This window comes from Pseudophryne corroboree, chromosome 3 (genome assembly GCF_028390025.1).
Source record: "Pseudophryne corroboree isolate aPseCor3 chromosome 3, aPseCor3.hap2, whole genome shotgun sequence".
Classification (NCBI taxonomy): domain Eukaryota; kingdom Metazoa; phylum Chordata; class Amphibia; order Anura; family Myobatrachidae; genus Pseudophryne; species Pseudophryne corroboree.
In genome coordinates, this window is record NC_086446.1 from 795,971,736 (window position 1) to 795,993,390 (window position 21,655).

Genomic DNA, 21,655 nt, shown 5'->3' on the forward strand with positions numbered 1-21,655 from the left:
GGGAAGGTGATTAGAGGACAAGTCTCCTATATAGATACTTTGAAACAATTTATACATGCTAAACATAGTGCAAAGTCATAGCAAACAAACACTGGAAACAAGCATTTGTGCAAAATGTAATATTCAGATTTTCATTGTACACATCATATTGAGTGTATTTAAGGTGTTAATTAAAGCAGTGTGATCTATAGGGAAACACTGACAACAAATTAAAAGAGACCAAAAATGGAAGGAAAAAATAATATAGAGAAAATAAAAACTATATAAAAGAAAAAAGCCAGGTGTGACTATCACACTATTGGCACAGACACCCAACCATCAGGAGTAATAGCAGCACCATAGTAATAGTAATATAGCAAAGCTGCAGGTTGGATAGAGTTTGTAATTAGGGTATTTGCAGTTGCACATAGATAGCCGGACATCAGCTGATACAGCTTCCACCTAATGAGGACCCTTCACCAGCTGAGTCCCTGCTGGACCAAACCATCTGCAGTCAGAGCAGGGGGGTCAGCATAAAACACACCGATATTAATATATCCACGTCTTATCTATATACTCACATATCAGCCCTCACTGATATAAGCACATACTATTATACATGCTACAGGATAAGTTACTACTATCCACAGGGGCAATGAGGGGGTGACAGGACCCCCCCGGGAGAGAATGGTCCCGTCCGCTGAACTTGTGCAAAGTAGCGAAAAGAGAGTAAAATATAGCGAAAAGCGGCGAGAAGGAAGAGTGGAGGAAGCAGGGAGCCGGCAGGAGCCATGGACGGAGGAGACAGCCCCGGGAAGGGGCAGAGCAGCTCCTGCCCTCTGGGTAACACTTTCTATTAATGCCTAATTACCAGCAATAATAACCCTGCAGCCAGACAAGTGCTCATTGCGGAGAGAGGAGTAATAAGAGGCTAATGAGCTAATAATTAATAACCCAATAAGGGAGAGCCCAGCACAACGCTCATTACTGCTAATGCACAAATCTGTCAGATGGATAATGACTTCCACTCAGTCATCTTCTGCACAGTGCAATGGCTGAGCATCGGAAACCAGGGATGCACAGTGCAATGGCTGAGTATCAGAAACCAGGGCTGGACAGTGCAATGGCTGAGTATCAGACCCAGGGCTGCACAGTGCAATGGCTGAGTATCAGACCCAGGGCTGCACAGTGCAATGGCTGAGCCTCAGACCCAGGGCCGCACAGTGCAATGGCTGAGCCTCAGACCCAGGGCCGCACAGTGCAATGGCTGAGCCTCAGACCCAGGGCCGCACAGTGCAATGGCTGAGCCTCAGACCCAGGGCTGCACAGTGCATGCAATGGCTGAGCCTCAGACCCAGGGCTGCACAGTGCATGCAATGGCTGAGCCTCAGACCCAGGGCTGCACAGTGCAATGGCTGAGCCTCAGACCCAGGGCTGCACAGTGCAATGGCTGAGCCTCAGACCCAGGGCTGCACAGTGCAATGGCTGAGCCTCAGGGGTGTGGATCATTAGATTGACAGTGTCTAGGTCGACAGTCACTAGGTCAACAGGGTTTCTAGGTCGACATGTCAAAAGGTCGACATGAGGGTTTTTTTGGGGTGTCGTTTTCTGCGTACAGTGACCGGGAAGCCGAATTAAAAAGAAAAAAAAATGTGAAAAACTCATGTCGACCTTTTGACCTGTCGACCTAGAAACCCTGTCGACCTATAGTGGTCGACCTAAACATTGTCGACCTAGACAGTGTCGATCGTCAGAACAGATCCCGAGCCTCAGTACTTAGCCAGGGCTGGATCAGATGTAACTGTACAGAATGCAGCACGGGGCAGCCATCAGGGGAGACTGTGGGGACTGGGGTCCTGGGCCCTTATAGAGAGGGGGCTCACCCCTGTCTCCTACCACCAATACCTGGAGAGCTGCACAGGCAGCACAACAAAAGCGCGCTGATGCACAGGGAGGACTTAAAACAAGCCTTCCCTGCACATCAGCTCTGTGAATAGTTCCTGCAGGTCCGCAATGCTCTACCTATATGTAACGTCATGATGTGTGACATCATATAGCGGTGGAGCTGTGCGGCCGAATCTTTTTTTTATTTTGCTCGGGGGCATTGTCTATTTTGTCAGTCCTGGGCCCCACAATTTCTGATGCAGCATGTTAGGGACTGGCTGGCAGCCAAGAAATTGGAGAGAGATAAAGTACCAAACAATCCACTTCTGTCACTTTCTAGCACAGCCTGTAAAATACAAGGTAAAAGCTGATTGGCTGTTATCTCTCACAATTTTATCTCTCTCTGAGTTTTGATAAATACCTCCAAGTACTGTAAATCAAAGTGACCAGGAGAAGACAGCTGGAGATTAGGGTATACAACTGCACTGCAACACCCCCTCAGATGTGCAGGAATGTATATATAAAGGATTTAATACAAGACACGGCTTATCTGTTTCTTATGGATTATATATATATATATATATATATATATATATATATATATACACACACACACACACACACACACACACACACACACACACACACACACACACACACACACCTCAAAAAAATAAAGGGAACACTAAAATAACACATCCTAGATCTGAATGAATGAAATATTCTTATTAAATACTTTGTTCTTTACATAGTTGAATGTGCTGACAACAAAATCACACAAAAATTATCAATGGAAATCAAATTTATTAACCCATGGAGGTCTGGATTTGGAGTCACCCTCAAATTAAAGTGGAAAAACACACTACAGGCTGATCCAGCTTTGATGTAATGTCCTTAAAACAAGTCAAAATGAGGCTCAGTAGTGTGTGTGGCCTCCACGTGCCTGTATGACCTCCCTACAACGCCTGGGCATGCTCCTGATGAGGTGGTGGATGGTCTCCAGAGGGATCTCCTCCCAGACCTGGACTAAAGCATCCGCCAACTCCTGGACAGTCTGTGGTGCAACGTGGCATTGGTGGATGGAGCGAGACATGATGTCCCAGATGTGCTCAATTGGATTCAGGTCTGGGGAACGGGCGGGCCAGTCCATAGCATCAATGCCTTCGTCTTGCAGGAACTGCTGACACACTCCAGCCACATGAGGTCTAGCATTGTCTTGCATTAGGAGGAACCCAGGGCCAACCGCACCAGCATATGGTCTCACAAGGGGTCTGAGGATCTCATCTCGGTACCTAATGGCAGTCAGGCTACCTCTGGCGAGCACATGGAGGGCTGTGCGGCCCCCCAAAGAAATGCCACCCCACACCATTACTGACCCACTGCAAACCGGTCATGCTGGAGGATGTTGCAGGCAGCAGAACGTTCTCCTTGGCGTCTCCAGACTCTGTCACGTCTGTCACATATGCTCAGTGAGAACCTGCTTTCATCTGTGAAGAGCACAGGGCACCAGTGGCGAATTTGCCAATGTTGGTGTTCTCTGGCAAATGCAAAACGTCCTGCACGGTGTTGGGCTGTAAGCACAACCCCCACCTGTGGACGTCGGGCCCTCATACCACCCTCATGGAGTCTGTTTCTGATCGTTTGAGTAGACACATGCACATTTGTGGCTTGCTGGAGGTCATTTTGCAGGGCTCTGGCAGTGCTCCTCCTGTTCCTCCTTGCACAAAGGCGGGGGTAGCGGTCCTGCTGCTTGGTTGTTGCCTTCCTACGGCCTCCTCCACGTCTCCTGATGTACTGGCTTGTCTCCTGGTAGCGCCTCCATGCTCTGGACACTACGCTGACAGACACAGCAAACCTTCTTGCCACAGCTCGCATTGATGTGCCATCCTGGATGAGCTGCACTACCTGAGCCACTTGTGTGGGTTGTAGGGAGGTCATACAGGCACGTGGAGGCCACACACACTACTGAGCCTCATTTTGACTTGTTTTAAAGACATTACATCAAAGTTGGATCAGCCTGTAGTGTGTTTTTCCACTTTAATTTTGAGTGTGACTTCAAATCCAGACCTCCATGGGTTAATAAATTTGATTTCCATTGATAATTTTTGTGTGATTTTGTTGTCAGCACATTCAACTATGTAAAGAACAAAGTATTTAATAAGAATATTTCTCCTTCGTCCTAGAGGATGCTGGGGACTCCAAAAGGACCATGGGGTATAGACTGGATCCGCAGGAGACATGGGCACACTATAAGACAGGGCTGGCCAAACCGGTCCTCGAGATCTACCAACAGTTCATGTTTTCCAGGCCTCCTGGAGATCTGTAGAACTGTCAGTTAGGAATGAATGCAGCACATCTTAATTAGTAATGACTACACCTGTGCACCAGCTAGGTGGTCTGGAAAATGTGAACTGTTGGTAGATCTCGAGGACTGGTTTGGCCAGCTCTGCTATAAGACTTTGAATGGGTGTGAACTGGCTCCTCCCTCTATGCCCCTCCTCCAGACCTCAGTTAGATTCTGTGCCCAGAGGAGACTGGTCACACTATAGGGGAGCTCTACTGAGTTTCTCTAAAAGACTTTTGTTAGGTTTATTTTTTTTCAGGGAGACCTGCTGGCAACAGGCTCCCTGCATCATGGGACTGAGGAGTGAGAAGCAGGACCTACTTCTGTGAGACTGATAGGCTCTGCTTCTTAGGCTACTGGACACCATTAGCTTCAGAGGGTCCGATCACTTGGGTCGCCTAGCTGCTCGTTCCCGGAGCCGCGCCGCCGTCCCCTTCACAGAGCCAGAAGATTGAAGACAGGTGAGTAACCGAAGCAAAGAAGACATCGGAAGGCGGCAGAAGACCTCAGTCTTCCTGAGGTACGACGCAGCGGTAGCGCTGCGCGCCATTGCTCCCGCTGACACAGGCACTGCATGGGTGCAGGGCGCAGGGGGGGCGCCCTGGGCTGCAATATAAACCTCTTTTGGGCAATATCTGACTAAAATAAAGTGCATAGGCACTGTTTTGAGACCCCCGCCACTGTAATTATAGCGGGACCGAAGCACGCCTTGTAGGGGGCAGGGCTTCCTCCTCAGCTCTGACAAGCGCCATTTTCTCTCCACAGCTTGCTGCAGAGACGCTGCTCCTGGCCCTTCCACTGCTGTCACAAGTAACAGGGTACTAAAAACGAAGGGGGGGCACATAATTTGGTGATTGGTTGTATTATATTACAAGCGCTTATAGGTCTGGGGCATTTTGTTTTCAGACTGGTGTGGCGCTGGGTGTGAGCTGGCAAACTCCTTCTCTGTCTCTCTGAAAGGCCTTATTGTGAGTCTGTCCCCTTTAGCCCAGTGTGTGCGGGGGTGTCGGTACGTGTGTGTCGACATGGCAGAAACTGAATGCTCTTCCCAGGAGGAGGTTAGTGTGAGAGCTGAACAAAATGAAGGAGTGACTCTGTCGGCACCACCGACTGCTGATTGGGTTGATATGTGGAATGTGTTGAATAGCAGTGTGGCTTTGTTGCACAAGAGGTTGGACAAATCTGAGTCTCAGAACCAAGCATGGAGGCAATCCATGGGAGACGTGGTACAACACACTCAGGCCCCCTCTGGGTCCCAAAAAGTTCATTTACCCAGATAGCAGACACTGACACCGACACGGATTCTGATTCCAGTGTCGACTATAATGATGCGAAGTTACATCCTATGGTGGCTAAGAGTATTCAGTACATGATTGTGGCTATAAAAGTTACATATTACGGAAGACCCCACTGTCCCTGAGACAAGGGTCTGTGTGTATAAGGGGAAGAAACCGGAGGTTACGTTCCCTCCCTCTCATGAACTGAATGCCCTTTTTGAAAAAGCCTGGGTAACGCCAGACAAGAGGTGGCACATTCCCAGGAGAATTGCTATGGCATACCCGTTTCCTTCTCAGGATAGGGTTGGGTGGGAGGCAAAACCCACGGTAGACAAAGCTCTAGCGCGCTTATCTAAGAAAGTGGCGCTACCATCTCCTGAAATGGCGTCCCTTAAAGATCCTGCTGATCGGAGGCAGGAAGCTACCTTGAAATCTATTTACGTCACGACAGGTACACTCCTCAGACCGGCTGTCGCTTCGGCGTTGGTGAGTAACGCGATTGAAAAATGGGCGGATAACTTGTCATCGGACATAGACACCTTGGATCGGGATAGCGTGCTGTTGACTCTGGGTCATATCAGGGACGCTGCAGTCTATTTAAAAGAGATGGCGAGGGATATTGGCCTCTTGGGATCAAGGGCCAATGCCATGGCAGTCTCGGCTAGAAGGGCGTTGTGGACTCATCAATGGAATGGTGATGCTGATTCTAAGAAGGCTATGTAGGCTCTGCCCTACAAGGGTGGGGTTTTGTTTGGTGAAGGCCTCGTGGACCTGGTTTCTACAGCTACCGCGGGTAAGTCCTCTTTTCTGCCTTTTGTTCCTCCACAGCAAAAAAAAACGCCTCCATATCAAATGCAGTCCTTTCGGTCGCCGAAATTCCGGAAAGGACGTGGGTCATCCTTCCTTGCGGCAAGAGGTAATGGAAGGGGAAAAAGATTGCCTGTTGTGGCAAGCTCCCAGGAGCAGAAGTCCTCCCCGGCTTCTGCCAAACCCACCGCATGACGCTGGGGCTCCCCTGCGGGAGTCCGCACCGGTGGGAGCGCGTCTTCAACTCTTCAGTTAGGTCAGGGTTCTCTCGGGCCTGGATCCTTGGGTACTGGAAATTGTGACCCAAGGTTACAAGCTGAAGTTTCAAGACGTGCCCCCATGCCAATTTTTCAAATTGGCCTTGCCAGCTTCTCTTCCGGAAAGAGAGGTAGTGTGTGCGGCAATACAAAGCTGTGTCAGCAGCGGGTCATTGTCAAGGTTCCCCCATCACAGCGGGGAGAAGGGTTTTATTCAAGCCTGTTTGTGGTCCCGAAACCGGACGGCTCGGTCAGACCAATTCTGAATTTAAAATCCCTCTATGTGTATTTGAAAAGTTTCAAATTCAAGATGGAGTCTCTCCGAGCGGTGATTTCCAGTCTGGAGGGGGGGGGATTTTATGGTGTCAGTCGACATAAAGGATGCTTATCTGCATGTCCCCATTTATCCTCCTCATCAGGCGTACCTGAGGTTCGCTGTTCAGGATTGTCACTACCAATTTCAGACGTTGCCGTTTGGTCTTTCCACGGCCCCGAGGATTTTCACCAAGGTAATGGCGGAAATGATGGTACTCCTGCGTAAGCAAGGGGTCACAATTATCCCATACTTGGACGATCTCCTGATAAAGGCGAGATCACAGGAGCAGTTGCTAAAAAGCCTTGCGCTCTCCCTGCAGGTGCTGCAACAGCATGGCTGGCTCCTAAATTTGCCAAAGTCGCAGTTGATTCCGACAACTTGGCTGTCGTTTTTGGGCATGATCCTTGACACGGAACGGCAGAGGATTTTTCTCCCATTGGAAAAAGCTCAGGAAATCCAGAACATGGTCAAGGAACTTCTAAAACCGCCAAGAGTGTCGATTCATCAATGCACTCGAGTCCTGGGGAAAATGGTGGCGGCCTACGAGGCCATTCCGATCGGCAGGTTCCATGCAAGAAAGTTTCAGTGAGACCTACTGGACAAGTGGTCAGGGTCCCATCTACAGATGCACCGGAAAATAACTCTGTCCCCCAGGACCAGGGTTTCTCTCCTGTGGTGGCTACAAAGTTCTCACCTTCTAGAAGGTCGCAGGTTCGGCATCCAAGATTGGATTCTGGTGACCACGGACGCGAGTCTCCGAGGTTGGGGAGCAGTCACACAGGGGAAAAAAAAATTCCAGGGAAAATGGTCAAGCTAGGAAGCTTGTCTGCACATAAACATTCTGGAATTAAGGGCCATCTACAACGGCCTGCTACAAGCGGAACATCTTCTTTGCGACCTGCCCGTCCTGATTCAGTCGGACAACATAACAGCCGTGGCGCACATAAACCCCCAGGGCGGGACAAAGAGCAGAGCGGCGATGGCGGAGGCGACCAGGATCCTTCGCTGGACGGAAAAGCATGCAAGCGCTCTGTCAACGGTCTTCATTCCAGGCGTGGACAACTGGGAAGCAGACTTCCTCAGCAGACACGATCTCCATCCATGAGAGTGGGGTCTTCATCAAGAGGTCTTTGCAGAAGTGACAAGTTGTTGGGGACTTCCTCACATAGACATGATGGCGTCGCACCTCAACAAGAAGCTGCCGACATATTGTTCCAGGTCGAGGGACCCTCAAGCAGTAGCGGTAGACGCTCTGGTGACACCGTGGGTGTTTCAGTCGGTCTATGTGTTCCCTCCACTTCCACTCATCCCAAAGGTGATAAGGATCATGAGAAGAACAAGGGTCCAGGCGATACTCGTTGTTCCAGATTGGCCACGGAGGTCCTGGTATCCAGATCTTCAGGAATTACTCACAGGAGATCCCTGGCCTCTGTTACAGCAGGGACCGTTCGTGTTCCAGGACTTACCGTGGTTGTGTTTGACGGCATGGCGGTTGAACGCCAAATCCTAGCCAGAAAGGGTATTCCCGGGGAAGTCATCCCCACTCTACTTAAGGCTAGAAAGGAGGTAACGGCGAAGCATTATCACTGTATTTGGAGAAAATATGTGTCTTGGTGTGAATCCAAGAAGGCTCCTACGGAAGAATTTCAGCTGGGTCGGTTCCTCCATTTTTTGAAAGCGGGTGTGGATGCGGGCCTGACGTTAGGCTCCATTTAAGTGCAGGTTTTGGCATTATCAATTTTCTTTCAAAGGGAGTTGGCGTCGCTTCCAGAAGTACAGACCTTCGTGAAAGGCGTGCTGCACATCCAACCTCCATTTGTGCCCCCAGTGGCACCGTGGGACCTTAACGTGGTGTTACAGTTCCTTACGTCACATTGGTTTGAACCTTTACAAAAGGTTGAGTTGAAATTTCTCACTTGGAAAGTGGTCATGCTATTGGCCTTGGCATCCGCAAGGTGGGTGTCCGAATTGGCGGCTTTGTCTGAGGATAGAGCGGAGTTGAGAACTCGTCAACAATTTCTACCGCAGGTGGTTTCTTCGTTTCACATGAACCAACCTATTGTGGTGCCTGTGGCTACTGAAGCCTTGGCTGATTCAAAGTCCCTTGATGTGGTCAGAGCTTTGAAAATTTATGTAGCCAGAACGGTTCTGGTGAGGAAAACAGAGGCTCTGTTTGTCCTGTATACGGCCAACAAGGTTGGCGCTCCTGCTTCTAAGCAGACTATTGCACGCTGGATCTGTAATATGATTCAGCAGGCTCATTTTACGGCTGGATGGCCGTTACCGAAATCGGTGAAGGCCCATTCCACTAGGAAGGTGGGCTCATCCTGGGCGGCTGCCCAGGGCGTCTCGGCATTACAGCTTTGCCGAGCAGCTACTTGGTCGGGGTCAAACACTTTTGCAAAGTTCTACAAGTTTGATACCCTGGCTGATGAGGACCTCATGTTTGCTCAATCGGTGCTGCAGAGTCATCCGCACTCTCCCGCCCGCTTTGGAGCTTTGGTATAAACCCCATGGTCCTTTTGGAGTCCCCAGCATCCTCTACGACGAAGGAGAAAATAGGATTTCTCTAACGTCCTAGTGGATGCTGGGGACTCCGTAAGGACCATGGGGAATAGACGGGCTCCGCAGGAGACTGGGCACTCTAACAAAGAATTAGGACTACTGGTGTGCACTGGCTCCTCCCTCTATGCCCCTCCTCCAGACCTCAGTTAGAATCTGTGCCCGGAAGGAGCTGGTTGCATTTTAGCACCCAGCTGAGCTTGCTATTAAGAAAGTATTTTAGTTAGGTTTTTTTTATTTTCAGAGAGTTTCTGGTGGCAACAGACTCTCTGCTACGTGGGACTGAGGGGAGAGAAGCAAACCTACTAACTGCGGCTAGGTTGCGCTTCTTAGGCTACTGGACACCATTAGCTCCAGAGGGATCGAACACAGGAACCTAACCTTGGTCGTCCGTTCCCGGAGCCGCGCCGCCGCCCCCCTCGCAGAGCCAGAAGACAGAAGCCGGCGGGTTGAAGCAAGAAGACGTCAAAATCGGCGGCAGAAGACTCCTGTCTTCATATGAGGTAGCGCACAGCACTGCAGCTGTGCGCCATTGCTCCCACACTAACCCACACACTCCGGTCACTGTAGGGTGCAGGGGGGGGGGCGCCCTGGACAGCAATTGAGTACCTCCTGGCAAAAAGCAGCATATATACAGCTGGGCACTGTAATATGCATGAGCCCCCGCCATTATTTTTACACACAATCGCGGGACAGAAGCCCGCCGCTGAGGGGGCGGGGCTTCTTCCTCAGCACTCACCAGCGCCATTTTCTCTCCACAGCTCCGCTGAGAGGAAGCTCCAGAGCCGGCCCTAACCGATATGATGCCCTAGGCAAGATTTTGCCTGGTGCCCCCTAGCGCTACAATTAGTTACGCCTCTGACCATGCACCCCTTTCCCAGCACCATCACCCCTCACCCACAGCAGTCCTTATTTCGGTATTGATACCCCCTATATTTTAAATAGGAACAGTGTGCACTTTTGGCGCACAGCCCAAAGAGGGAAAACAACCTCAAACTTAGAAAGCGCTAAGCTCTTGTGTGTGTCAGCTGTGCAGCTCCTTAAAATTACACCTCCTTTCAATTGTGCACTGCTGCTTTCAATAATGGGTTTGTTGAGTCCCAATAATTTAAATATAAATCAAGGAAAAAAGTTGAAAGCGCTGTCCACAATTAAAGAGTTTTTTATTTGATTAAAAATTATAAAATCACTATTCACATATATCTTTATCAATACTGATCTAAAGGTTTAGACATTAAAACATATTACAAACCATAGCTGTTTTCCAGTGGTACCTATTAGTGAAACAGTATAAACACAGTGGGTAACTTGCATTAAATTGACACACTCTGCATCTGATTAAACAATTGTATTAGATGTCATATACTAATCCCCTCAGTGTTTATTCCTTTTTAATGGTTCACTCCTTTGAGCAGCCTCCTATAAACGTAATTGGAAGGGTTATATGCTGACAGTCCCAGACATATCTGGAGAGATATGTTCACCACAAATCTGAATTATATATCTCCTCCCGCTGGGACAATAATACATCCAAAGCCACAGATTGAGAGCACGCAATGTCAAATTTAGGAGATAGAGTAACTACTGTTCTTAGTACAATCCCTTAATTGGCGGCTATTGATACTGAATAGATTGCCGTTCTGACGGGCGTCCCCGTCTGGTGATATAGTTACTTATATAGTAGGACTCCTATTTATTAAGCATGCTCCACAGATCATTCGTGAGTTCTTTAATCAATAAATGGAGGCCGCATGCACGGCTGATCTCACCCCTGTTCTTGTCGGCTACTGCTCCCGCCGGGCGTCCGTGGGTGTCTTAGGCAGCATCCGGCTGCTTCTCCTGCACCGAGACTCTCGCGGACCGCCTCTCCCAGGACAGTACCACAGAAAACTTGCGGTGGTGTGGTCTGTCGGGCTGGTTCGCTCCGGCGGTATCTGTCAGCGGCTGCGCGCTGCCTGCACAGCTCCCGAGATTTTGCCAGGTGTCTTGCCGACAGGGGGGAGATCAAGACTGTTTTCACAATAAGGTCCACATACACAAGGGACACTCTTGACGCGTTTCTCAGCCGTATGTCTATGGCTGTTTCCTCAGAAGAATGTGCTCCCTTTCCTATTCACTGCTTTTATCCTCAGTGAGATCTCAATCAGTATCTTAATAGGGTCCTTCTGTTCATTAACCCTTTCGCTTTCAGGAACCATTCATATACCTATAGTTGCTAACAGCAACCTTATAATTATTGGTCCTAGAAACCTACACAGTATTAAAACATCTCTAATAACAACCTATATAGGAACTAAACCATTTCACTTATAATAAATGTTTACTGCTTAGATCAGCCATCCAATAATTTATATCCATTAATAAGCTATATACATTTAGCATCAAATTTCTACAGCATATAGAGTTAAGAATGAAAGACAGACTATGAATCATATATAATTAAAAATATATTTCTCTAACGTCCTAAGTGGATGCTGGGACTCCGTAAGGACCATGGGGAATAGCGGCTCCGCAGGAGACAGGGCACAAAATAAAAGCTTGAGATATCAGGTGGTGTGCACTGGCTCCTCCCCCTATGACCCTCCTCCAAGCCAGTTAGATTTTTGTGCCCGGCCGAGAAGGGTGCAAACTAGGTAGCTCTCCAGAGCTGCTTAGAATAAAAGTTTAGTTAGGTTTTTTTATTTTCAGTGAGTCCTGCTGGCAACAGGCTCACTGCATCGTGGGACTAAGGGGAGAAGAAGCGAACTCACCTGAGTGCAGAGTGGATTGGGCTTCTTAGGCTACTGGACGTTAGCTCCAGAGGGACGATCACAGGTTCAGCCTGGATGGGTCACCGGAGCCGCGCCGCCGTCCCCCTTACAGAGCCAGAAGAGACGAAGGTCCGGTGAAAGCGGCGGCAGAAGACATCCTGTCTTCAAGACTAAGGTAGCGCACAGCACCGCAGCTGTGCGCCATTGCTCTCAGCACACTTCACACTCCGGTCACTGAGGGTGCAGGGCGCTGGGGGGGAGCGCCCTGAGACGCAATATAACACACATATACCTTAGCTGGCAAAAGGAATACATCACATATAGCTCCAGGGCTATATGGATGTATTTTTTCCCCTGCCATTTTACACAAAAAAGCGGGAGTTAAGGACGTCGTGAAGGGGCGGGGCCTATCTCCTCAGCACACTGGCGCCATTATTCCCTCACAGCTCCGCTGGAAGGACGGCTCCCTGATTCTCCCCTGCAGTACTGCATCTGATTCAGGGTAAAAAAGAGAAGGGGGGGCATTTTGGCAGCAAATAACTAGATTAACAGCAGCTATAAGGGATTAACACTTATATAAGGTTATCCCTGTATATATATAGCGCTGGGTGTGTGCTGGCAGACTCTCCCTCTGTCTCTCCAAAGGGCTAAGTGGGGTCCTGTCCTCTATCAGAGCATTCCCGGTGTGTGTGCTGTGTGTCGGTACGCGTGTGTCGACATGTATGAGGAGGAAAATGAGGTGGAGGCGGAGCAGTTGCCTGTGTTAGTGATGTCACCCCCTAGGGAGTCGACACCTGACTGGATGATTGTGTTTAAGCAATTAAGTGATAATGTCAGCAATTTACAAAAAACTGTTGACGACATGAGAAAGCCGGCAAATCAATTAGTGCCTGTTCAGGCGTCTCAGACACCCTCAGGGGCCCTAAAACGGCCGCTACCTCAGTGGGTCGACACGGACCCAGATACAGATACTGAATCTAGTGTCGACGGTGACGAGACAAACGTAATGTCCAGTAGGGCCACACGTTACATGATCACGGCAATGAAAGAGGCATTGAACCTTTCTGACACTACAAATACCTCAAAGGCGGGTATTATGTGGGGTGTGAAAAAACTGCCAATAGTTTTTCCTGAGTCTGAGGAAATAAATGAGGTGTGTGATAAAGCGTGGGTTTCCCCCGATAAAAAACAGCTAATTTCTAATAAGTTATTAGCACTATACCCTTTCCCGCCAGAGGTTAGGGCACGGTGGGAAACACCCCCTAGGGTAGATAAGGCGCTCACACGTTTATCTAAACAAGTCGCGTTACCGTCCCCTGATACGGCCACCCTCAAAGAACCAGCTGATAGGAGGCTGGAAAATATCCTGAAAAGTATATACACACATACTGGTGTTATACTGCGACCAGCAATCGCATCAGCCTGGATGTGCAGTGCTGGAGTCGCATGGGCGGATTCCCTGACTGAGAATATTGATACCCTGGATAAGGACAATATTCTGTTAACTATAGAACATTTAAAGGATGCATTGCTATATATGCGTGATGCGCAGAGGGATATTTGTACCCTGGCATCAAGAGTAAGCGCAATGTCCATCTCTGCCAGAAGAGCATTATGGACCAGACAGTGGTCAGGGGACGCAGATTCCAAACGGCACATGGAAGTATTGCCGTATAAGGGGGAGGAGTTATTTGGGGCTGGTCTAACAGACCTGGTGGCCACGGCAACGGCTGGAAAATCCACCTTTTTACCCCAGGTTACTTCACATCAACAGAAAAAGACACAGTCTTTTCAAACTCAGTCCTTTCGTTCCCATAAGTACAAGCGAGCAAAAGGTCACTCTTTTCTGCCCAAGGGCAGAGGAAGAGGAAAAAGGCAGCACCATGCAGCCGCTTCCCAGGAGCAGAAGCCCTCCCCTGCTTCTGCCAAGTCTTCAGCATGACGCTGGGGCTTTACAAGCAGACTCAGACACGGTGGGGGCCCGTCTCAAGTATTTCAACGCGCAGTGGGCTCACTCGCAAGTGGATCCCTGGATTCTACAGGTAGTATCACAGGGGTACAAACTGGAATTCGAGGCGTTTCCTCCTCATCGGTTCCTGAAGTCTGCTTTACCAAAGTCTCCCTCCGACAGGGAGGCAGTTCTGGAAGCCATTCACAAGCTGTACTCCCAGCAGGTGATAATCAAGGTACCCCTCTTACAACAGGGGAAGGGGTATTATTCCACCCTATTTGTGGTACCGAAGCCGGACGGCTCGGTGAGACCAATATTAAATCTAACATCTTTGAACACTTACATAAAAAGGTTCAAATTCAAGATGGAGTCACTCAGAGCGGTGATAGCGAACCTGGAAGAGGGGGACTATATGGTGTCGCTGGACATCAAGGATGCTTATCTCCACGTCCCAATATATCCTTCTCACCAAGGGTACCTCAGGTTTGTAGTTCAAAACTGTCATTATCAGTTTCAGACGCTGCCGTTTGGATTGTCCACGGCGCCTCGGGTCTTTACCAAGGTAATGGCCGAAATGATGATTCTTCTACGAAGAAAAGGCATCTTAATTATCCCTTACTTGGACGATCTCCTGATAAGGGCAAGAACCAAGGAACAGTTAGAAGTCGGAGTGGCACTATCTCAGGTAGTGCTAAGTCAGCACGGATGGATTCTAAATATTCCAAAATCGCAGCTGATTCCAACGACACGTCTACTGTTCTTAGGAATGATTCTGGACACAGTCCAGAAGAAGGTGTTTCTCCCGGAGGAGAAGGCCAGGGAGTTATCCGAGCTAGTCAGGTACCTCCTAAAACCAGGACAGGTCTCAGTGCATCAGTGCACAAGGGTCCTGGGAAAAATGGTGGCTTCTTACGAAGCGATTCCATTCGGAAGATTCCATGCAAGAACTTTTCAGTGGGATCTACTGGGAAAATGGTCCGGATCGCATCTTCAGATGCATCAACGGATAACCCTGTCGCCAAGGACAAGGGTGTCTCTCCTGTGGTGGCTTCAGAGGGCTCATCTACTAGAGGGCCGCAGATTTGGCATTCAGGATTGGATCCTGGTAACCACGGATGCCAGCCTGAGAGGCTGGGGAGCAGTCACACAGGGAAGGAATTTCCAGGGCTTGTGGTCAAGCATGGAAACATCTCTTCATATAAACATTCTAGAACTAAGGGCCATTTACAATGCCTTAATTCAAGCAAAACCTCTGCTTCAGGGTCAGGCGGTGTTGATCCAGTCGGACAACATCACGTCAGTCGCCCACATAAACAGACAGGGCGGCACGAGAAGCAGGAGGGCAATGGCAGAAACTGCAAGGATTCTTCGCTGGGCGGAAAATCATGTGATAGCACTGTCAGCAGTGTTCATTCCGGGAGTGGACAACTGGGAAGCAGACTTCCTCAGCAGACACGACCTTCACCCGGGAGAGTGGGGACTTCACCCAGAAGTCTTCCACCAAATTGTAAACCGTTGGGAAAGACCAAAGGTGGACATGATGGCGTCACGTCTAAACAAAAAACTGGACAGATATTGCGCCAGGTCAAGGGACCCTCAGGCAATAGCAGTGGACGCTCTGGTAACGCCGTGGGTGTACCAGTCAGTGTATGTATTCCCTCCTCTGCCCCTCATACCGAAAGTATTGAGAATCATAAGAAGGAGAGGAGTAAGAACTATACTCGTGGTTCCGGATTGGCCAAGAAGGTCTTGGTACCCGGAACTTCAAGAGATGCTCACGGACGAACCGTGGCCTCTACCTCTAAGACAGGACCTGCTACTGCAGGGGCCTTGTCTGTTCCAAGACTTACCGCGGCTGCGTTTGACGGCATGGCGGTTGAACGCCGGATCCTGAAGGACAAGGGCATTCCAGAAGAAGTCATCCCTACTCTGGTAAAAGCCAGAAAGGAAGTAACCGCAAAACATTATCACCGCATTTGGCGTAAATATGTTGCGTGGTGTGAGGCCAAGAAGGCCCCTACACAGGAATTTCAACTAGGTCGTTTCTTGCATTTCCTGCAAACAGGACTGTCTATGGGCCTAAAATTAGGGTCCATTAAGGTTCAAATTTCGGCCCTGTCGATATTCTTCCAGAAAGAACTGGCTTCAGTACCTGAAGTTCAGACATTTGTGAAAGGGGTTCTGCACATACAGCCTCCTTTTGTGCCTCCAGTGGCACCTTGGGATCTCAATGTTGTGTTGAGATTTCTAAAATCACACTGGTTTGAACCATTGTCTACGGTAGATTTAAAATATCTCACGTGGAAGGTGTCGATGCTGTTGGCCTTGGCTTCAGCTAGGCGTGTGTCAGAATTGGCGGCTTTATCATGTAAAAGCCCTTACCTAAATTTTCATTCTGACAGGGCGGAATTGAGGACTCGTCCTCAATTTCTACCTAAGGTGGTTTCTGCATTTCACATGAACCAACCTATTGTGGTACCTGCGGCTACTAGGGACTTAGAGGACTCTAAGTTGCTGGACGTTGTCAGGGCCTTGAAAATATATGTTTCCAGGACGGCTGGAGTCAGGAAAACTGACTCGCTGTTTATCCTGTATGCACCCAACAAGCTGGGTGCTCCTGCTTCAAAGCAGACGATTGCTCGTTGGATTTGTAGTACAATTCAGCTTGCACATTCCGTGGCAGGATTGCCACAGCCAGAATCGGTAAAAGCCCATTCCACAAGGAAAGTGGGCTCATCTTGGGCGGCTGCCCGAGGGGTCTCGGCTTTACAACTTTGCCGAGCAGCTACTTGGTCAGGGGCAAACACGTTTGCTAAATTCTACAAATTTGATACCCTGGCTGAGGAGGACCTGGAGTTCTCTCATTCGGTGCTGCAGAGTCATCCGCACTCTCCCGCCCGTTTGGGAGCTTTGGTATAATCCCCATGGTCCTTACGGAGTCCCAGCATCCACTTAGGACGTTAGAGAAAATAAGATTTTACTTACCGATAAATCTATTTCTCGTAGTCCGTAGTGGATGCTGGGCGCCCATCCCTAGTGCGGATTGTCTGCAATACTTGTATATAGTTATTGTTACAAAAAATTCGGGTTATTATTGTTGAGCCATCCTTTCAGAGGCTCCTTTAAATTTATCATACTGTTAACTGGGTTCAGATCACGAGTTGTACGGTGTGATTGGTGTGGCTGGTATGAGTCTTACCCGGGATTCAATATCCTTCCTTATTATGTACGCTCGTCCGGGCACAGTATCCTAACTGGCTTGGAGGAGGGTCATAGGGGGAGGAGCCAGTGCACACCACCTGATATCTCAAGCTTTTATTTTGTGCCCTGTCTCCTGCGGAGCCGCTATTCCCCATGGTCCTTACGGAGTCCCAGCATCCACTACGGACTACGAGAAATAGATTTATCGGTAAGTAAAATCTTATTATATTGTGGAAATTTTTATATACCCCTATTTCCCACAATATAAGTTTAAAACGTAGGGAAATACCCATACTATACATTTTACATGGACAAACACATTATAGTAATTTATCAAGGACCTAGTTAATAATTATGGGTTCATCATAAACTAGAGACCCAGGTTCACAATACACCCATATTTAACATAGGGAATTGATCAGTTAGTAGTAAATCCTAAACCAAATATCCACGTACCAATGTTATTAGTATTAATAATAATAACCTCAATATTTAATATTAAATTAAAAATACTATAAAAAAAACCCAGAAAGAGAGACTAAAATTGAGACTGCAAAGGCAGGAATCCATGGAATATCTCTCTGTAGTTAATCATATCAACCACATCCTTTGTAAAAAAAATTTTGGAACCCTAATGGCTCATCACCTTAATCCCCTTTCAAACAGAGTGGGCAACTCAATAACGTAGATTGAATAGTATATATACACACATAGTATAATATATGTGAATGTATAGAGAATACCAACCAGTACACCTTTAACTACACATTATTCAGTTCAATTGTATCATTAAGACCACATGGTACCAACGTCCCTAACTTGAAGATCCAAAAGGCTTCTTTCTTGCATAGCTCCCGATATCTATCCCCTCCCCGTGTTGTGGCTTTAATCTGTTCTATCGCCTTCACTTTTAAGTCCCTTAGGCTACTTTTCCCACAGTTCAAGATATGTCTTGTCAGACTGTGTGTTTTAGAGTTATTTAATACCCCTCGTCTATGTTCCAAAAATCTGACATTTAGGCTACGTATCGTTCGGCCCACATATTGGATTCCACATCCACATGTCAGAACATAGATTATATATGAGGACTGACAGTTCATAAACTCCTCTATTGGATAGGAATTGCCATCTGAATATGAGATGGTCTCAGTGCTTCTATGCTCTGCATGTGGACATGTTAAACATCCATTCCGGCCACATTTAAAGAACCCTTTCGGCTTCGGTGGTAACCAGCTCAGTGCCTCGTTTGAACTACGTATAACTTCCGATCTCTTTTTCCGTAGCATACTAAGTGCCAATTTCTGTTTCAAGTTCATGGATTTCCTGAATATTACCTTCCTTTTTTCCTCCAATAGGGGGGCCAGGAATTTATCATGTTTTAACAATGACATATTCTTTTCAACAATATGTTTAATCTGTTGTGCCGCTGAATTATATTGGGTTATAAAGGACAGGGAACCCTTGCATGTATTTTCTACATTTTTCTTACATTCTTTATTCTTCAAAAGCATAGACCTGTCTATTTTCTCCACCTCCTTCAATGCTCTTTGTAACAGGCCATCTGGATATCCTTGTTCCACAAAGGAATTATACATAGACAAAGATTGTCTTGCATAGTCCTCCTTCCTGGAACAGTTTCTCTTCAACCGAAGAAACTGTCCCTTCGGGATATTTTCCTTCCATTTCTTATGGTGACAACTTTGGAAGTTAAGATACTTATTACAATCTACAGTTTTAGTGTAGGTAGATGTACAAATCCCGCCATCCACAATCCTGACTGAAATATCTAAAAAATTAATAATATTATCACTAAAAGTGCTTGTGAATTTCAAACCATAATCATTAATATTAAGGTGCTCCACAAAACTCGTGATGGAGTCAAAATCTCCATTCCAAACAAAAAACAAATTATCTATGTATCGACCGTAGAGGACCAGGTTCGCCCCGAAGTCACCACCCCAGATGAGGTCATGTTTTTTGCTGGCAATGGGCATGGTCACACAATAGTACCCCCAATTCAAGTTACGCCACACAGTAGTGCAACTTTATTCATATTTTAGCATACAATAGTGTCCCTTATTCGCGTTACATGACACAGTAGTACCACTTTACCTTAGAAATGTTACTCCTCACAGTAGTGCCCCTTATTCACATTACACCACACCATATTACTCTATATTCACATTATGCCACACAATAGTGCCCTTTCTATACATAACACCACACAGTAGAGCACCTTATACACATAGGCCCTCATTCCGAGTTGTTCGCTCGCAAGCTGCTTTTAGCAGCATTGCACACGCTAAGCCGCCGCCTACTGGGAGTGAATCTTAGCTTCTTAAAATTGCGAACAAAAGATTCGCAATATTGCGAAAAGACATCTCTGTGCAGTTTCTGAGTAGCTCGAGACTTACTCGGCATCTGCGATCAGTTCAGTGCTTGTCGTTCCTGGTTTGACGTCGCAAACACACCCAGCATTCGCCCAGACACTCCTCCGTTTCTCCAGCCACTCCCGCGTTTTTCCCAGAAACTGTAGCGTTTTTTCCCACACGCCCATAAAACGTCCAGTTTCCGCCCAGAAACACCCACTTCCTGTCAATCACACTCCGATCACCAGAACGAAGAAAAAGCCATGAGTAAAATACCTAACTGCATAGCAAATTTACTTGGCGCAGTCGTAGTGCGGACATTGCGCATGCGCACTAAGCAGAAAATCGCTGCGATGCGGAGAAATTTACAGAGCGAACAACTCGGAATGACCCCCATAATGCCACACATTAGTAATGCCTTTATACACATAATACCACACAGTAATGCCTCTAACACATATGACACACATTATTAATGTCCTTATAAACATAATGCGCCTTACACATTATGCCAACCTTTATTAATGCCCTTATACATGTAATGTCCCTTACACATATGCCGCACATTATTAATTCCATTATACACATTATAACACACATGGTGCCTTTTACACATATGCCGCACATTATTAGTGCACTTATATACATAATGACACACATAGTGCCCCTTACACATATGCCGCACATTATTAATGCATTTATACATGACACGCATAATGCCCTTTACACATATGCTGAACACTATTGCACAACCAACCCACCCGCACACATCACTCACACAGCACTAACACTGTGACCTCTGCCTCTGCTTGGTTACAGATGTGTCCTCAAACATCTTTGCCTCAATGCGCCATGCAGCAGGAGATTGTGGGCCAGAGTCAGCTGGCAGCTCTGCTAACGTTGGGCGCCTTTTTTGATGAAAATACATCTTATTTGCATTGCTATGTGGCTAGGATGCACAGGCAGCTTCTGCTGATTAAAATGATATGCAGCATACCTATATACTGTGTGCGACTGTGGCTGTATCTGCATACGAAATGCTACACTCAGAATATAGGCATACCGCATATCATTTTAATCAGCAGAAGCTGCTGGTGCCCCTAGGCATACCAAATGCCCTAGGCATTTGCCTAGTTTGCCTATGCCTATGGCCGGCTCTGGGAAGCTCCCCAGGCTCTCCCCTGCAGAAGAAGAAGGTGAAAAGAGAGGGGGGGGCACATAACTTGGCGTAAAAACAATATATAGAGCAGCTACTGGGTTAACACTAAGTTACTGTGTGATTCCTGGGTCATTAGCGCTGTGTGTGCTGGCATACTCTCTCTCTGTCTTTCCAAAGGGCCTTGTGGGGGAACTGTCTTCAAATAGAGCATCCCCTGTGTGTGTGGTGTGTCGGTACGTGTGTGTCGACATGTCTGAGGTAAAAGGCTCCCCTAAGGAGGAGATAGAGCAAATATGTGTGTGTGAGGGTGTCTCAGTCGACAACGCCGACACCTGTTGGATATGTGTAATTAAGTGTTAAGGTGAATTATTGCACAAAAGATTAGAGAACAGACAGGAAATCTGTCACTCTGTCGCAGAGGCCTTCAGTGTCTCTCAATGCTCACTATCCAAAATAATAAACACTGATGTCGACACGGAGATTGACTCCAGTGTCGACTACGATAATGCAAAGTTACAGCCAAAATGGCAGAAAAGTATTCAATATATGATTATTGTAATAAAAGATGATTTGCATATCACTGATGACTCATCTGTCCCTGACACAAGGGTTAACATGTTTAAGGGGAAGAAAGCTGAGGTAAATTTCCCTCCTCTCATGATGAAAAAGAGCGGGAATCTCCAGACAAGAGACTGCAGTTTCCCACAAAGAATTCTCAGGCAGTATCCTTTCCCCACTAGGGCCAGGATATGATGGGAATCTTCCCCTAGGGTGTCACATTTGCCCAAAAGGTAGCCCT

At 47.6% G+C, this 21,655-nt stretch overlaps 1 protein-coding gene across 4 annotated transcripts in view; it reads left to right on the top strand.

Annotated features, from left to right (window-relative positions):
- Positions 1-637: 637 nt before the first annotated feature.
- LOC135058277 (homeobox protein NOBOX-like) overlaps positions 638-21,655 on the top strand; it is a 113,610-nt gene continuing 92,592 nt past the window's right edge. The window contains exon 1 of one of the 4 annotated variants that reach the window (XM_063963800.1): positions 638-822. In XM_063963800.1, the coding sequence (XP_063819870.1) occupies positions 771-822 (52 nt within the window). In that variant the 5' untranslated portion in view covers positions 638-770. The remainder of the gene's footprint in view (positions 823-21,655) is intronic. The other 3 variants (XM_063963799.1, XM_063963797.1, XM_063963798.1) reach the window with 3 other exon arrangements.